The 19,640-nt window shown below is 37.5% G+C and overlaps 1 protein-coding gene across 1 annotated transcript in view; it reads right to left on the bottom strand.

The window, feature by feature from the left end:
- Positions 1-19,634, bottom strand: part of SERINC1 (serine incorporator 1) — a 33,942-nt gene extending 14,308 nt beyond the window's left edge. The window contains exons 1-2 of the mRNA XM_086317092.1: positions 19,518-19,634; positions 1,808-1,969 (exon numbers count right to left, since the gene is read on the bottom strand). Of these exons, the coding sequence (XP_086173218.1) occupies positions 1,808-1,969; positions 19,518-19,556 (201 nt within the window). The 5' untranslated portion in view covers positions 19,557-19,634. The remainder of the gene's footprint in view (positions 1-1,807; positions 1,970-19,517) is intronic.
- Between the last annotated feature and the right edge of the window lie 6 nt (positions 19,635-19,640).

Here is a 19,640-nt window from a genome sequence, read left to right as displayed (position 1 = left end):
TTCATAAGAAGTCAACTGGTTCCATGACAAAACCATATGAATGTCTTTTGCTTATACCCAGGACTTAAGTAAAATTAACTAAGCATCTGTTTATGGCATGTACATGCTACATTCACAACTGTGATAAGCTCATTTTCCAAACTTACATGGTTTTTCCTCACCCCAAAGTCAATCACAAGCAGATAACCATGGTTTAAAATGCAAGTTATCTAACATAAATACTTTCTCAATCTCAAATTTTCTATTGTCATTCATCTTTCCTTGGAGGAAAACTAAGTTTTATATGCCGTCTCTTGATCACATTCTCTCTCATCTCTTACGGGTTAGATCCCTTATGACTTCTCAAAAAGCAAATGATTAAATCTCTCCATTCTAAAAACATTTTAAACTCAGCCTCCCTCTAAGACTTGCCATCTTCATCACAAAGATCCTCAAGTTAGCAGTTTACTCACTGGATATATTCCTCACAGCCATATAACTTTCCCTCCCAAACCTCCTAGGTCCAGCATTCTTAAAACTACAGCTTTTTAAAGACACTACGACATATGTCAAATCCAATGGCTACTACTTAATCCTCACACTCTTTTACACCTTTTTTACACAGACGTTATCCTGTCATTCTTAAAGCTGTGTTCCTAAGACCTACAAACATGTTTTTGGTTCTCTTCTTTCACTGTTCCTTTAGAGCTTCCCTTCTCCACCAAGCCCCTTCTGTCAAAGTTCTAGCTCTGCTCACTCCAAATGGTCCTCCTCTTCAGCATATGCTGCCACAGTTTGAATTTCATCTCTAGCCCTGATGTGAGTGACACACTCGTATTTTCTACTTCCTGTTGGACACATACAGAGATACAAATGTAGTGAAATACCCCCAAGCCAACATACTATGAACTGAACTAGATTATATTCTCCCCATCTTCTTTCACAACCTGACTCCCTGGTGCCGGGGGACAGGGGGAGGGCAGAAGGCAGGGCAGGCAGTAAATTTAATAGAATACCTTTTCTTTCTTTTTCTTAGTTAACAGCAACAGTTTCTTCTCAGTTATCTAGGATCAGAACCTCGTTACTATTATTCAATCACTGCCTATATTTAAATCCAGAGCCAGTCAATTTTATGTTCAGGGAATCCATTTCAGGTGCTCTATGCCCTTCTTGATTACATCATTTTTACAGCCTCTACACTTCACAGCTTGCCTTTTTTTCCTGATTATCGGATAAATCTTCCTAAGGCATACATACTTGGCTCAAAAAGCTTTTATCCTCATTCTGCTTCCTGTTTTTCAATTTCTGTATACAAAAATTTATTGATTATTAGAATGCCACTTTTTCCACGAGACCCACAGTGATTCTGACGTTACCCTGGCTGGAAATTACTTACTTCCTCTTATTATCACAGCACTCTTTTCTGCACCATCACAATCTCATAAACCACTTTTACTGTTTGTCTTTCCTAAATAATTATGAGCTGCTAAAACTGGGATTCAGTATTGTCTTCCTTTTTACAGTATTCTGTTTCCAACACATTGGAAGCAATTTTATGCATAAACATACTAAAGGTTCAGGATTCCCAGGTGGCACTAGAGGTAAAGTATCTGCCTGCCAACGCAGGAAACCTAAGAGAGGCAGGTCGGCAAGATCCCCTGGAGGAGGGCAGGCCACCCACTCCAGTATTCTTGCCTGGAGAAGCCCAGGGGCAGAAGGCCTGACAGATTACAGTCCACAGGGTCACAGAGTCAGACACAACTGAAGTGACTTAGTAGGCACACACACTAAAGGTTCAGTTAATTAAAAAAAAAAAAAAAAGACTTACCTTATTCAGCTGTTCTTCCATTCCAGGTATCAACATTACACAAGCTACACACACTCCAACAAGCAAAAAAAGTGCATAGATCAACCTAGTTACAGTGGAGTTATTTCCACTAGGACAGCATCGGCACAGCAAACACGGGGCACTGCCACACAAACACGGGATCTGGAAAAAGAATGGTAAAAATCAGTACAGTCTAAAATGATACAGTGAAAATCTACATTCTATCTACTCAAAAAAGGATGAAGTTAAGTTGATTAAAAAGTGATCTGGTTCACAAGTTATCTATAGACTATAAAACTTGGTAACTTCTGGGTAAAAATGAAGCAAAATAAAGCAAAAAAAAAAAAAAAGTGCCCTTTATATCAAGCAAAATGAGTAAGTTCAGTTAAAAATGAAGAAAAAAAAACAGCAACAAGACCCAAAGTTTAGCTGAGAAAAGAAATGGGATATTCATTAATTGTAAGTGGATCTCCAACTCCTACCTTTTAACCCCCAGAAATCAGGCTGAATTCACAAAAGTCTGAGGTTTCTCAGATACTTCAGAGAAGGAAAAGAAGTAAACTGGTATTCTCATCTTTTCCCTCTTCTGACTTGGTGGTGGTGATAACCACCAAGTAAAAGTTCCTATTAGAATTAGGCAAAATAGGATTAAATGAACGAGTGGGGTGAGCTAGCATTCTCTAACAGAATTCCACACTAAACTAGTAGTAGATCCCAGGGGAAAAGGCTATCTCCCTGAGCACGTGAGGCAAACGCCGGTAGTGGAATTTAACAATATCTCAGGAAGGCAAAATGAAAGTATTCTAGTAACAATTGACCTTACTCTAGGGTGAGCACCACCATCCACCAGATACCACAGGAAGGGAGTATTGCAGAAGTCAGACACACTACAGTAACCAATATAAGGTAGGATCGGAAGTACTTATACAAAACTTCGGAAATAAATGGCATGGCAACAACACAAACACATCTTAGCAAAAAATAAACAAACATGCCCCGACCAAAAAAAAAAAGCATTTGAAAAATCCAATCTGAAATAAAACATAACTCAGTAAGAAAAGGAAATTCCCTAAAATTGGTTCACCTGAAGCAAACAGGAGAGATCAAACGGAAGAGAACAGAACAAGCTGAAAAGGACTGCAGGGCTGAGGAGAAATGAGAAGGGGAAAAGCCTGCTTAAAAAACTAATAAAACAAAAATGGAACAAAACAAAAATGCTGAAAATAAAAATCAGTTCAGTTCAGTTGCTCGGCCGTGTCCGACTCTTTGCGACCCCATGAACCGCAGCACGCCAGGCCTCCCTGTCCATCACCAACTCCAGAGTCCACCCAAACCCATGTCCATTGGGTCGGTGGTGCCATCCAGCCATCTCATCCTCTATCATCCCCTTCTCCTCCTGCCTTCAATCTTTCCCAGCATCAGGGTCTTTTCCAATGAGTCAGCTCTTTGCATCAGGTGGGCAAAGTATTGGAGTTTCAGCTTCAACATCAGTCCTTCCAATGAACACCCAGGGCTGATCTCCTTCAGAATGGACTGGTTGGATCTCCTTGCAGTCCAAGGGACTTGCAACAGTCTTCTCCAACACCACAGTTCAAAAGCATCAATTCTTCGGTGCTCAGCTTTCTTTGCAGTCCAACTCTCACACCCATACATGACCACTGGAAAAACCATAGCCTTGACCAGACAGAGCTTTGTTGGCAAAGTAATGTCTCTGCTGAAAATAAAAATACTGATAGATAAATTTTGGATTAAGTACCATAAACTCAGGCCAAGACACAGTAACAGTGACCAGACCTACCCTACTGCCTCAATCCGTGGGGAAAAATAAAGTGAAACAATGGTTTTTCAGACAGTTAACAATAGGCAATTTAGGATACTTAATTTCTAAGAGAGATGAAACAATGTGAAGTCTATGACTGGCCTAGTTTTTCTCCCTGGGAAGAGTCTCCAATGTAGGCCAGCACAGGCCAGCAGTCTACTGAACTGGAGACACAGTTGGGACAGAGTTGAGAGTTTAGGGAAGTGAAGGTACATAAGAGTTCACAGGACATAAAAAATTAACGGAGAAAGCTATACTGAGATTGAGCTCTGGAGATCTGCAGAGGCTTCCATTTCTGTCTTCAGCAGAGCACTGATCAGCATATGTATTTGATTAAATTCCCCTAGGGGGCAGGGTGGGGTGGTATTACCACTCAGAATGGAAAAAACGTTAAAAATCCTTGAGTAAAATTATAAGATTTTTACTACACAGCTCTTGCCTGGAAAATCCCATGGACGGAGCAGCCTGGTAGGCTGCAGTCCATGGGGTCGCGAAGAGTCAGACACGACTGAGCGACTTCACTTTCACTTTTCACTTTCATGCATTGGAGAAGGAAATGGCAACCCACTCCAGTGTTCTTGCTTGGAGAATCCCAGGGACGGGGGAGCCTGGTGGGCTTCCGTCTATTGGGTTGCACAGAGTCGGACACGACTGACGAGACTTAGCAGCAGCAGCATGGGGGGTGGGGGTGGGCGGAAGCTGGCCATAAGGCTAAAAAAAGCCATTCCAATCTCAACAAAGCCTAAAAGCAAACTTTGAAAAGCTTCTCTTCAAATAACTCACATATGTCTAAGAAAAGCAAGAATGTTTTTTTAACAAATACAACATATCCAGCTCCCATCAAGGTAAAACTTACAATATCTAACAGCTAGTAAGAAAGTGGCAGGCATACCAGTATGGAAAATACAGCTTATAGTTAAGAGCAAAGTCAACAAATAAAAATCAGCCTGAAAATTACACAGATAACTGAATTTAATTATAAAAATGGCATTCCAAAATCACTGAGGACGGTGACTGCAGCCACAAAATTAAAAGACACTCGCTCCTTGGAAGAAAAGCTATGACAAACGTAGACAGCATATTAAAAAGCTGAGACATCACTTTGCCAACAAGGTCCATATGGTCAAAACTATGGTTTTTCTTGTAGTCATGTATGGATGCGAGAGTTGGACCATAAAAAAGACTGGAGTGTCAAAGAATTGTTGCTTTCAAACTGTGGTGCTGGAGAAGACTCTCGAGAGTCCCTTGGATTGTAAGGAGATCAAACCAGTCAATCGTCAAGGAAATCAACCCTGAACATTCACTGAAAGGACTGTTGATGAAGCTCAAGTTCTACTACTTTGGCCATGTGATATGAAGAGCTGACTCACTGGAAAAGACTGATGCTAGGAAAGATGGAGGGCAGGAGGAGAAGGGGGCGGCAGAGGATGTGGGGGTTAGATGGCATCACTGATTCAGTGGACATGAATCTGGGCAAACTCTGAGAGATAGTGAAGGACAGGGAAGGCTGGTGTGCTATAGTCCATGGGGTTGCAAAGAGCTGAACATGACTTAGTGACTATGTTATTGTAACTATACTTCATTTGCTCAAGTAGAGGAAAACACAGCATGTCAAAGAGAGACATGGAAGGTTATGTCCATATCAAACTTCTGAAAATGAAAAGTAAAGTATCTGAACCAAAAAGTACACTGCAGAAAAAGCAAATAAACTTGAAGACATAGCAAAAGAAACAATCCAAAAGATAAAAAGACTAGAACAAAAACAACAGAGAATCAGTGTTGTGAAACAACTTCAAACAGCCTAATACCTGTCAAACTGGGGCTTCTGAAGAATAGAGGAGACAGGAGAGTCCTTTTGAGGAAGTAACTGCCAAAATGTTCTTCATGAAAACTATAAACTCACAGATCCAAGAAACTCAACAAAAACGTAATGAAAACTACACATCAAGTTACATCATAATTTTGTTTAGGGCTTCCTTTGTGGCTCAGTGGTAAAGAATTCACCTGCCAATTCAGGAGACACAGGTTTGATCCCTGGGCAGGGAAGATCCCAGGTGCCATGGAGCAAGTAAGCCCATGCACGACCACAAAGCCTGGAAACTGCCACTCCTGAGCCCGCGTGCTACAGCTCCCGCGGCTCGAGCGTCCCAGAGCCCTGTCACCACAAGAGAAGCCCCACAATGAGAAGCTTGTGCACGCAGTGAAGAGCAGCCCCGCTCCCCAACTAGAGAAGAGCCTGTGCAGCAGCAAAGACCCAGCACAGCCAAACATAAATAAGTGAAATTAAAAGAAAAAAAATGGTTTAAAAAAATAAGTTGCTTAAAAACAATGATAAACAGAAAAAAAGCTTAAAAGCAGTCAGAAAATGAAGGTACCTTATATAAAGAAGAAGGATATCAGACTTCTAGTAAGAAATATTGCAATGCAGAAATCAATACTGAATTGAAGGAAACTGTAAGTTCACACTCAGCAAAGATATCTTTGTAAAGACATTTTTAGGCACAGAAAAAAACCCCAAAATAACAAATCTAAACTATCAGAAATGTGAAAAGAAAGTTACACCAGAAATGTGGATCTACATAAAAGAAATGGACAACAAAAAAGAAATGGTTAACTGTGTATTCTTTTTTTTTAACATATAAAAGGTTACTTAGAAAAGATTATTATCTTTTTAAAGCAAAATAGTAAAGTATTCTGGGTGGTTACAACACAGACGGCAGTACAGTTACTGTATGTGACAGTTACAAACAGGCCATAAAAGGAGACATTCAACTATACTACTGTATACTTAAATTAGAAACAGAATGGATATGACACAAAGGCAGTGTAATAAGCTAAATACTATAAACCCTACAGTGACCCTACAGTCTAAAAATGCAAAACAAAGGAATACAGCTAGTAAGCCAAAAGATTAAAAAAAAAAAATTAATATATTGCTAACTAATCCAAAATAAGGAAAAAACTAGGGAAAAGAGACCATGACCAGGTAGGGTAAACAAAAAACAAATAGAAAGATGGTTGATTTAAGCACAAACATAATCAATACTCACATTAAGTATAAAGAGACTAAACACTGACAAATAAAAAGCACAGTCAGATTAAAGAGTTAAGATCCAACCCTATCTTTTCTACAAGAAACCCACTTAAACATACAGACAGAACTGGTGGAAAATTAAATATATATATATATGTACACATGTGGGTATATATATATGTGTGTCTGTGTGTGTGTACACACACATATACACATAAACACACATACCAGTATCAAAGTAGATTTCAGAGCAAAGAGTTTCATCAGGAACAAGAAGGGCCATTTTACAATAAAAGACAAACATGGAGATATAGGATATTCATTAAGCAGACATACAACATACAATCCTAAATATTTCTGCATGTAAAAAAGAACTTCAAAATGCATCAAAGAAAAATTATTAAAACTGAAAAGAGTAATAACAAGTCCACATCTATGTTCTTTCATTAACTGAAGTAGGAAAAAAACTCAATATACATATCAGTTCAGTATCATTAATTATCTCTGACATTCAGAGAATATTCCATCTAACCAAAGCAGAATAAAAATTATTTTCAAAAACACAGAAAACACTTAACCAAAACAGAGCATATTCTGGGCCATGAAACAAATCTCAAATCTCAATAAATATAATCATACATGTTTTCGTAGCCCACAATGGAATTAAATACTGATCAGTAACAGAAGGATTTATTTCTCCAGAAACTAAATAATACAGTCAAACTCACAAGCAGAAGAGGTCAAAAAACAAACAGAATGAAAATAAGGTATCACATTTTTGGAATGTACCAAAAGCAATGTTTAAAAGAAACCTACAGTTTTAAGTGGCTATGTTAGATAAAAAATAAATAAATCAATGACCAGAGCTTTCATCTTAAGTTATTAAATGAGCAAAGTATAGCCCAAATAGGCAGAATAAAAGAAATGATAAAGATAAATCCATGAGGTAAAAAACAGAAAAGAAGAAAGACAGTGAAGCTAGTTTTAGAAGACCATTATAATTTAGAAATCTATCATCAGACTGATGAGGATAAAAAAATAGCAAGAAAGTGAACATACACATCTTCAGAACCAGAAATGAGAGAGAAGGTATTATCGATCCTGTGAGCATCAAAGGATTATAAGAGAAAACTATGAATGATTTTATTGAATTCAACAGCTTAGATAAAACAGATAAACTCCATGAAAAATCCAAACTACCAAAAATCATTCGATGAGAAATATATAAGATGAATGGTCCTGTTTCTATTCAAGAAACTGAATTTGTAGTTAAAAACCTTCACAGGCATAGGTAGCTTCACTAGTGAATTCCATTAAACATTTAAAGAATAAATCAAACCAACTCTACCCAGATACTTCCGGAAAACTAAAGAGGCAAAAAACTGATACAAAATCAAGGAAACAACATACTGATATCCTTTATGAACATTACAAAAAAAAAAAAAATCCTTAATATCCTGTCAAGTCAATAATACAAAAAGTATACAAAGATCTCCTGTTCCATTTTCACAAAGGAGGAGACTGGAACCATGACTCCTTCCTAAAGAAAAAAAAAAAGCAAAGAGACTCAAAAAATCAACAATTCTTCTAGGATCCAAGTTAGGTGAGGACACAGAGTAAGTCACTGCCCCCGAGACTGAAAGACAGACAGGGAATCATCGCTTATTAGTGTCCACAAGTGGAAACTGACTTGGGAACCGGTGTGCAGGATGGAAATCCTGAAAGATAACTGAAGAACTGCTGGAGCCTCATAGTGGACAAGTCTGAGAGCTAAAAAAACCAGGAAAACACACTTAAAGGGCCCTACAAACTTGTGAATTTTACTACTAGTTCAATCAGGTTCTCACAGTAAACTTGAGAGAAAAATTCCTTCCAGCTTCTTGTAGGAAAGGAGAGATCCATTTTAAAATATATTAGAACACTTTTTTCTGAACACCTGACCTCAAGAAAAACTAGTTAAATAGAGTCTAACTTATTTAACTAGAGGATAAATAACCTAGGGGAAGAGAAATACTGAACTCTAGCTTTTCAAGCCATCCTCTCCCATTTATAGGGGGACAGAGGGGAGACTAAGAAATATTAGGAAGTTCACAGTCCAGAGGCATAAGCTTACTAAAAGACTAAAATCTAATCAGAGAATAATGGATGTTTCTCTTTCACCCACACCTCACCAGGACACAATCAAGTTCCTTTTCCCTGGTACATAGTATCTGGCTATCAGGAAAATTATTGACATTACAAAAGGCAAAAAACACAATTTGAAGAGACACAGCAAGCATCAAAACCAGACACAGCAGAGATATTAGACTGATCAAACCAAAAATATAAAACAACTATCATATGTTAAGGGTTCTACTGAATAATGTAGACAGCATACAAGAAGTAGAAATGAAATCCTTCAAAAAAATATATGTTAGAAACAAAAAACAGTAGCAGAAATGAAAACGCAGACATGATTGAGGAAATAATTTCTGAGCTTAAGACTGTATCAATAGAAATTTTCCAAATTGAAAAGCCAAGAGAGTAAAGACTGACATTCTGTTCAACAGAATATCCAAGAATCGTGAGATAACTGCAAATGGTAAAACATAATGTGAATATCACAAGGAAAAGAAATATTTTTTAAATGACAGACTTCCCCCAAATTAACATCAGACATACACACCCCACCCTCCACAAAAAAAAAAAACACCACCACCAACAAAAACCCCTACACCTAGATAAATCGCTTTGAAGCAACAGAAAATACAATATCCTGGAAGAAGCCAGAGGAAAAACACCTTACCTTACCTACAGAGGAACAAAGGATGAATTATCGATATATTCAAGTTTTCCTCAGACACCATGCAAACAAGAGTGAAGTGAAATATTTTAGTGTTGAGAGAAAACAACTCGCCAACCTACAGTTCTGTACTCTGCAAATTATCCTTCAAAAGAAGAAATATTTTCTCAAATAAAATGGAATTTGTTGCCAAACTCTAGACTTGCTTGCAAGAAATGTTCAAAATTCTCTAAAGGAGGAAAATAATATAATTCAGAAACTCTACATATAAAATTACTCTTATAAATAAAAGTAAAAACTTACTTTTCTTATTCTTAGTTGAGCTAACTTGTTTGCTCAAAATAAGAGCAACAATGTATTGTTACATACGCACATGTTATGCCTATACATATACATGTGTGTAGACACATAGGTTCCTGTGTGTGTATTTAATGAATGAAAGTAATGTAGAAAGGAAAGGAGACAGGAATCAGGATCGTTTTCCTATTATAAGGTATTAACACTAGCTGTAAGTGTGTAGTGTAGTAGTATGCTGTTACTTCAAAGTGGATAAGCTGTAAATGTTATTTCAAATTCTAGAGTGCTACAGACCAAAAATCGTATGATGAAAATCTAATGCACAAGGTGATGATGTTATGAGATAGGGCCTTTGGGAAGAATTAGGTCAAAAAGGCCGAGCCCGCACGAAGAGTAGTGCTCTCATAAAGGCGGCAGAGAGAGAGCGCCTCACCTCTTCGACTATATGAGGAAACACCAACAAGTTGGCAGTCTACAACCCTGAAGAGGGCCTTCACCAGATACAAAAGATAGCCATGCGGGCACCCTAATCTTGGACTGCCAGCCTCCAGTACTGTGAGAAACAAATTTCTGTTGTTCACATGCCACCCAGCCTGTGGTATTGTTACAACAGCCCAAATGGACTAATAAATTGGGCAACAACCGAAAAACAAGTAAATAACACTTCATAAAAGCTAAAAGATGTTTAACTGATATGCTAAAAGGGAGAGAAAATGGAATCATATACAATGCTTAATTTAAACACCCTTCTCCCCCAACACACAACAGGAAAAACAAGGGCAACAAATAGAAAACAGTAACAAATACAGTAAATACTAGTCCAAATCTATCAGTAATCACCTTGGAGATCAGAGGCCTAAATTTATTCAATTAAAAGACAGACTGTCAGAGTGTTCAAAAAACAAGACCCAATTACACTGCTTACAAGAGACTCACTATAAATATAAAGACACACAGAATAAAAGTGAATGGAAGGGGAAAATACAACATGTGAACACTAAATGAGAGAGGGTAGCTGCACTGGTTGCAGGTAGAGCAGACCTCAAAACAAGCAAAGTTATCTGGGATAAAAAAAGACACTACATAATGATACAGGGATCCAATTCTCCAAGAAGATGTTAACAATTCTAAATATGTATGCACCTAATGGCAGAGCATCAAACTGTGAAGGCAAAAACCCAGTAAAACTGCAAACAGAAACAGATGACTCCACTGTCAGAGTTAGAGAGACTCCAGTGTCTCTCTCAGAAATGGACAGACTGAGCTAGCAGAAAATCAGGAAGGACAGCTGCACTCACCACCACCAATCAAATGGGTGCCTGACATCTATAGACTACTCTACCCTGTGACCAGCGAACACATTCTCCAAGATGACATGGAATAGTAACCAAAAGCACACTGCTGACAATAAAACACAGTATCGAACTTGAAAGAGCACTGACTGCTCTCAGACTACAAATCAACTAGAAATCAATAGCAAAATGGTAACTGGAAAATCCCCCAAATTCTTAAAACAATGTACTTATCTAAAATAAACACAGAAGTCAAAGAAGTCTCAAGAGAAATTTTTAAAAATCTGAATTAAAATAATAACACAATTTATAGAAACTTATGGGATGTAGTGAAAGCAGTGCTTTTAGGCAAATTTACAGCACTGAATGCATTTACCAGAAAAGAAAATCTAAAATCAATCATCTAAGCTTCCATCTTAGGAAACTAGAAAAAGAAATGCAAACTGAAAGAAAACAGAAAAAAAAGAACTAGACTAGACATCAACGCAATCAAAGACAGAAAATAGAGAAAAACCAATGAAAACAAAACGTGGTTCTTTGATCAATAAAAATAAGCCCCCAACCAGGCTAACTAACAAAAAAAGATAACACAGATTACTAACGTTAGAAATGACAGAGAAGATGTCACTGTAGGTCCTGTGGACATGAAAAGGATAATGAAAGAATACCATGAACAATTCTGTGCCCACAAATTTGAGAACCTACACAAATGGACAAAACCCTTGAAAGATACAAGCTGCTAAAACTCACACACAAGAAACAATTTGAATAGACCTCTATTAAAGAAATTTAATCAATAATTAACAGCCTTCCAAAACAGCACTTGGCACAGGCAGGTTCACTAGTGAATCTACATCGATTCCCTTGAATCTCAGAGAACACAAGTAGAGGGGGAATACTTTCTAACTTGTTCTATAAAATAAGCATCATTCTAATAACAAAACCTGACAAACACATTATAATAAAAGATTAACCTTTCTCATGAATAAAGGCATAAAATCTCAATAAAATATTAGCAAATTACGTCCAACAATGTAGGAAAAAGAATTACACACCACAACCAAGTGGGATTTGTCCCAAAAGGCAAGACTGGCTCACATTCAAATAGTTAGGACTCATGTAAATTACAGACTTTGGGAGATGATGATCGTTAGTGTAGGCTTAGTAACTAACAAACGCACCTCTCTGGTGGGGAATGTTTGCAACAAGGGAAGCTATGCATATGGGGACACAGGGCATATATGGGAAATCTCTATCTTCCTCTCAATTTTTCTGTAAAGCTAAACCTGATTTTTAAAAATAGTTTTAAAAAAGCATACAAAAGGTTAATACACTGTAATCAGGCGGGGTTGAGCTGGGAGAAAGCAAATTTGGTTAAGCTTTTGAAATTCAATCAAATTAGTTTACCACATTAACAGACTGAAGAAAATTACCACCAGGGCCATCTCACACAATGCAAAAAAGTAATTTGAAAAATTCAATACCCATTCATTATAAAACAAATTTAAAAAACTCACCTAGAGCCAGAGATGCGGGAGTGTGAGGTCAACTGGGCCTTAGGAAGCATTACTAGGGACAAAGTGGAGGTGATGGAATTCCAGCTAAGCTATTTCAAATCCTAAAAGATGATGCTGTCAAAGTGCTGCACTCAATATGCCAGCAAATTTGGAAAACTGAGCAGTGGCCACAGGACTGGAAAAGGTCAGTTTTCATTCCAATCCCAAAAAAGGGCAATGCCAAAGAATGCTCACTACCACACAATTGCACTCATTTCACATGCAAACAAGGGCATGCCCCAAATCTTCCAAGCCAGGCTTCAACAGTAAGTGAACTGAGAACTTCCAGATGAACAAGCTAGGTTTAGAAAAGGCAGAGGGACCAGAGGTCAAATGGCCAACATCTGCTGATCACAGAAAAAGCAAGAGAATTCCAGAAAAACATTTCCTGCTCCACCGACTACACTAAAGCTTTTGACTGTGTGGATCACTACAGTGTGGATCACTACAAACTGTGGACAATTCTTAGAGAAGGGAATACCAGACCACCTGACCTGCCTCCTGAGAAATCTGTATGCAGGTCAAGAAGCAAGTTACAACCAGACATGGAACAAAGGACTGGTTCCAAATTGGGAAGAAGTGTGTCAAGGCTATATATTGTCACCCTGCTTATTTAACTTATATGCAGAGTACATCACATGAAATGCCGGGCTACATGAAACACAAGCTGGAATAAAGACTGCAGGGAGAAATATCAATAATCTAAGATATGCAGATGACTACACCCTTAGGGCAGGAAGCAAAGAGGAACTAAAGAGCCTCTTGATGAAGATGAAAGAGGAGAGTGAAAAAGCAGGCTTAAAACTTAACATTCAAAAAACAAAGATCATGGCATCCAGTCCCATCACTTCATGGCAAATAGGTGGGGAAACAGTATAAACAGTGAAAGACTTAATTTTCTTGGGCTCCAAAATCACTGTGGACAGTGACTGCAGCCATGAAATTAAAAGATGCTTGGTCTCTGACATCATTTTGCTGACAAAGGTCCATACAGTCAAAGCTATGGTTTTTCCAGTAGCCAAAGGCTGAGTGCCCAAGATTTGATGTTTTCGAACTGAGTTGTTGGAGAAGACTCTTGAGAGTCCCTGGGACTGCAGGGCAACCAAATCAGTCAATCCTAAAGGAAATCAGTCCTGCATATTCACTGGAAGGACTGATGCTGAAGCTGAAGCTCCAATACTTTGGCCACCTGATTTGAAGAGCCGCCTCACTGGAATAGACCCTGATGCTGGGAAAGGCTGAAGGCAGGAGGAGAAGGGAATGACGGAGGATGAGATGGCATTACTGACTCAATGGACATGAGTTTGAGCAAGATCCAGGAGATGGTCAAGGACAGGAAAGCCTGGTGTGCTGCAGTCCATGGGGTCACAAAGCGTCAGACGTGACTGAGCAACTGAAGAACAGAAAAAACTTTCAGCAAACAAACAGAATATGCTTGACTTGAGGATACCCTTAAATATCATGTAGATGCTTTGATAAAAAGCATTTACAAAACAAAAAACAAAAACAAGAAAAATAAAGAAAGTACATACTTTGGAAAGGAAGAGATAAAGCTGCTTTCCTTCACACATAATTGTCAACATGAACAACCCCAAAGAACTTACAAAATGCTACTAGAACTACAAGAAAGATTAATAAGGTCACAGGACACAAGGTCAGTATATACATATCAATTACACTTCTGCACACTAACAACAAACAACTGGAAAGTGAAACTAAACAAAAATACTTATAAACCTAGTAAAATATACACCAGCTTTCAAATGATGAAAATTAAAGAAAAACACTGATGAAAGAAATCAAATATTTAGGTTAATGGCATGATAAACTGAGTTCATGGATTGGAAGACTCCTCATTTAGGTAACAATTCTTTCCAAACTGATCTATAAATTTAACCCAAGCCCAATCATAATTCCAGCAGGTGTTTGGTAGCAACTAACTGCTTCTAAAACTTTTACAGAAAAGCAAAAGAACTAGAATAGCCCAAAGAATGTTGAAAGAGTAGTTAGAATCACACTACCTGATTTCAAGATTAACTTAAAAGCAACAAGAATCAAACTAGGGTAATTTACGCAAAACTATGGACACAAATAACAGAAGAACAGAGTTAAGAAAAACAAAGATGGTAAACAGGCTTTTGCTAAAAGTGACAAAGCAGATCAATATAGAAAGAACAATCACTTCTACTCTTTGAAAGCCATCAGTATGAGAATGAAAATACAAGCCACAGACTTGAAGGAAATATTTGCTGGTGGGAATAAAACCTGGTATGACCATCTTGGAGATAAATTTGAAAATTTCTTGTAAGTCAAATGTACATTTACCATATGATTTAGCAATCCCAATGCAAGATATTTAGGTACATAAAATAAGTTATAGACACACAAGAAAACTTTATAGGAACACGAACAGCTACTTCATTTCCAAAATGTGGAAATGACCCTCAGCTGTTGGAGACAAGCTGTGGAGCAATGGAATCCAAGCAATGGAATACCACGTAATGATAAAAAGGAAGAAACTACTAACAGACACCATAATATGAATGAATCTTGAATTATACTAATTCACTGAGTAAGAGAAGCCACACTCTGAAGGCTATATGCTGTATGATTCCATTTACAGGACATTCTGGAAAGGCAAAACTGGGAAAAAAGCCCAGGGATTTTCCAGAATGCAGATGGCATAACTTTTTAAGGTGACAAAAGTTCTTTAGTGGTTACACAACTACACGGTTTGTCAAGGTTCACTGAACCACACACTACAAAGTATGAATTTTATGTAAATTAAATTAACTAAAGAAAAACGACAGAAATATAGGAAAAATAATATGGAGAAAAAAGAAGACAACACGAACTTAACTCATGTCTTTAAAATGGAGAAGCCTCTAAATGTAACAAAAAGGACATTCAAAGATACAATAAGAATTTCCTTAAAGAAATAAATCTGTATCTTCAGAAAAACCCACTATTTTCTAGAAGAATAAAAAGTGATGAAAGATTTAAAGTCAGACATATTTGGTTAATTTTAAAGATAAATAAACTCTTCAGACGCTCAGGCAGAAGCTGCTGTGTATGAGACGTGTTAAAAGGAAATGGCTACCAGAGCAGGGGAAGACAGAACATAATCCATAGAAATACCTCAAGTCCTGAAAGAAATGGGTATGCTATTATACCAGTCCACAGTGTTTCTCAAGAAAGCAAGAGGCATTTTTAAATATGAAAAAAATTCAGGGATTTCAACATCCATGAATTCTTTTTGGAAAAAATCTATTAGATGACCCAATTTGGTCAATTATGAGATGACACATAAAAAAAGAAACAGAACTTAGAGAAGCTATGGTTTTAAAAAGAAAAAAAAGAATGCTCTGAACTATGAATCCACTTAACAGTAGAACAGTGGTTTTCCATCAGAATCACTGGAGAGAATATTAAACCACAATGCTGGGACCCAGTCAGCATTTCCAGTTAAGTGTAGTCCAGGATATACTTTAAGAATGACTGGTTTAAAGATTAAACAACTGAGGGAATTATGGTTATAAAACGAAACAGTCATAAAAAATAATACAAAGAAATTCTAGTTAAAGTTGGCAAAATGAATACATCAATTACTTTAGAAACACCAATAAAATGAAAAATAAAAGATTTTTAACAGAAGGAATAAAATTAAAAGGAAAACAAATTAAAAAACCAGAAGAATACTGAGTTAACAGGTTAGAAAGTAAAGGAAAAAAGTTAAGCAATAAAATTTGTACAGGATCATCAAACAGATCAGGAATAGGTGGTACCACGTACCTCCATAAGAGAGGTTGAAGGTAGAGGTGAAAATTAAATGATTAGTTTAATTCATTTTTTAAAGTGCAGTTAAGACCCTTAGATTTCATTTCATTTCTTATACCGGCCAACTGAAGAGGATAAGGCAGGATTTTTCACCTATGGCACTATTGACATCTGGGGCCAAATAAGTCTTTGCTGTTGAGGACTATCCTATATATTGTAAAACATTTAGCAGTATTCCTGGCTTCTACCCACTTGATGCTATTAGCACCTTATCCCAAGTTGTGACAATGAAAAGTATCCACAGGCACTGTCCAATGTTCCCTGGGGGACAACTGAGAACCACTGCTCTAGAAACATCTCTTGAGAGAACTCTTTCAGAACCTCTCCTGATGAAGAAGAATTTAACACTCAGCAATTCCTTTACTTTTACATTCTTCTGTTAAATTCAGAAAAAATTAATTCTGTTTAAAAATATATGTTCAGCACGCTACCACTCCTTAAAAAATATTTCTGTTTATTCACCCATGTGTATGCATGCATTGAGAGAGAAGAAATGTAGTGGGATTTTGTTGGTGACATTTACATTTTGTACTCTGCACTGCTTGGCTATTTATAGCAACTATGAATCATTTCTACAAAATCAAGTCATTGTACTAAAAAATATAAATCTAGCAAGAGACTGCACAAAATAAGCAGGCAGGAATCACAAGCTTCTTCTCAATTACTTAACATTTGGGCAAAAAACTGATAGTTGTTCTATACAAAACACAGTGATTCAAAAAGTCAACGCTACTCACTAGCATCATCTTTAGACTGAGGTGGGAAAAGCACCTGAGTAAGCATCAATTGCTGGTGATGCTGTAGTTGCAGGATTAGGTGGCAGGTCCACCTGTGTTTATAAAAATGCTTAATCACCAATCAGATAGACAGCCATGCTTGAACCAAGGATTACCATCAATCTAATTCTAGACCACTCAACAGCAAAAACACAAAACAAAAAACCCCACAAAATGAAATAAAAAAAATTAAACACTCCAATCTCTGTGATACACAGTATCACAAGTAATTTTTTACACTTTTTTCCATAGTTCAGACATTTTCTACCATTTTCCTAAACAAACAAAAAAATCTTTGTAAAAACTGATTAAGTCTAAAGAAACTTGAGCAAACAAAGAATGAGGTTCATTTTCATTCTGGCTTAACTGATCTAAGTTAATGACCTGAATACTTTTGAATACTTGACTAAATTTCAATATGTCAAAACCTCTAAATAAATGAGCACATCTGTTAAGACCATGGGAGAAAAGGATTTGTAAAATACAAGGCATATTCTAATTGCTACTGAACTGCACTAAAATTGAACAATTCAGAAATAGAGACAGAGACACCAAGAAAGAAAGGGGAAAAAACAACCAGAATTGCCTAGAACCATGATGAGCAGCCTTAGACACCTAGCCTCTCTAACCACCAGAGACCTAATTACTGGAAGGTAAGAAAGTGTCTCCTTGTTACCATCTTTCCAATGCACCTTCATATTAACAGTAACTAAAAGGCTCTGTCTATAGAACTGTGACTAAGTGGAGAACTAAGTTGTAAAAATTTTAATACGAATGTAATTTTTCCCACATTGTTCACTAAAACGATTTAAAACACATGTTTTTATTAATCCCCCAAATCTTTTTTTAACCATAACCATCCTCGAGGCAAAAAAGACTGCTCATCACAGGTCTACAAATTGAAAACAAAATGCAAAACATGTATCCCTACTATATAAAGAACATGCCCATTTGCTAACCGGACAAAATCTGACTTTACAAACAGAATTACACAACATCTCACCCCCCTCAATTAAAACAATTCTATAATAATCATTTTGCAATACATTAAGTTTATTACCCTAAATATGCCTCTTATAAGATACTCAATGGTTTCAAGTAGATTCTCTACTTTCATAATGAGGTAAAAATATACCTTTGAAAGAAAGAAAAATATACCAGTTTTCTACGCCCAGCTACAAGAAAAAAAAAAATTTTGTGGGTGTGTGTGTAAAATCAAGACAATGACCTGGGTTGGAGTAACCTCTATGTAGTATTTTACTAAAATTTAACATTCATATTTCAAGCCACATTGAAAACTTTTTAAAAAGAGATACAAAAACAACAGAAATGTTACCTAATGTATATAATGGAGTCATCTGGTAAATCAGACAAGGAATTGTTAAAAACAGAATTTAGAAATCATGGGTTAAAGAACTAAGATTTGAACTCAAATATCTCGCCCCATATTACAAATACCTTTAACTGTAAAGTCAATTTTTGTTTATTGGGGGACGGGGGAGTGTTTATATCAAACTCAAACTTATTTGTACCACCTGAATCAAAAAATCCTGCCACCATAATGAAGAATGGTTTCACTCTAACAACGCTATCAAACTGCAACGTACACCAAATTAAAAGTGAGATATCGAATTACACAAGCATCTTTCTGTCAAAAAAAAACAGGTATCTGATAACACAGAACTGACCAGCTTTTTCAAACACATATTTGAGAAATACATAATTTTCTCATATCATTAAGCTCGAGGACTCACTCACAGAGTTCGGACTATTTAAAAAGGATATAACTATATCAGTATGACTGCGGGGCTGCTCCACATATCCGTCATTTAACTGCAGTCTGCGCGACAGAACAAAGAGGCCTCGGGGGATGACAGTGCTGCAGTCTGAGGTCGCTGGGAGGAGATGACGAGAAGAGATGGGGTACTCCACAAAACGAAGCGGCCTAAGACCTTTGTAGAAAGGGCCCAGGCAGACATAAAACATAAAGGACAAAAAGGGGCCTGGAAGAATAGGCAATAGCCTTCATGAAAAGCGGGTTGGGGAGGAAAAACTGCTAGCTCTCAGCTTGGAATCTCCCATCCGGGTCACTCACTCATGTCCACTGCTCCTCGTGGCTACCCGGGTCGGCTCTTCCAAAGACTCAGGGCCGCGAAGCTGTGTCGGAATGGCCAAAGGAGATAGGGAGGAAACGGGAAAGAAAGGCCTCCCTGTTGGGTGGGGTAACACGGTCCCGCCGGGTCTCAGCCAGGCCTGCTCGGGGCCTTTTCTCTCATCTCTCACGCTAGCCCCCTCAGGCCGCTAACAACCAACTTACCCAGCTCGCCATGGAGCACAGCCCCAAGACGCTCCCCATCTCCACAACGTCGCAGGAGCAGCGTATGCCAACAAGATGGAGACAGCACCTTCTCTCGCCTTTCCCCGCTTATTTACTAACTAC

This window comes from Bos grunniens, chromosome 9 (assembly GCF_055505025.1).
Source record: "Bos grunniens cultivar Pamir isolate PY7600 chromosome 9, Bosgru_T2T1.0, whole genome shotgun sequence".
NCBI classification, from domain to species: Eukaryota; Metazoa; Chordata; class Mammalia; order Artiodactyla; family Bovidae; genus Bos; species Bos grunniens.
This window is presented reverse-complemented; position numbering and strand designations above follow the sequence as displayed.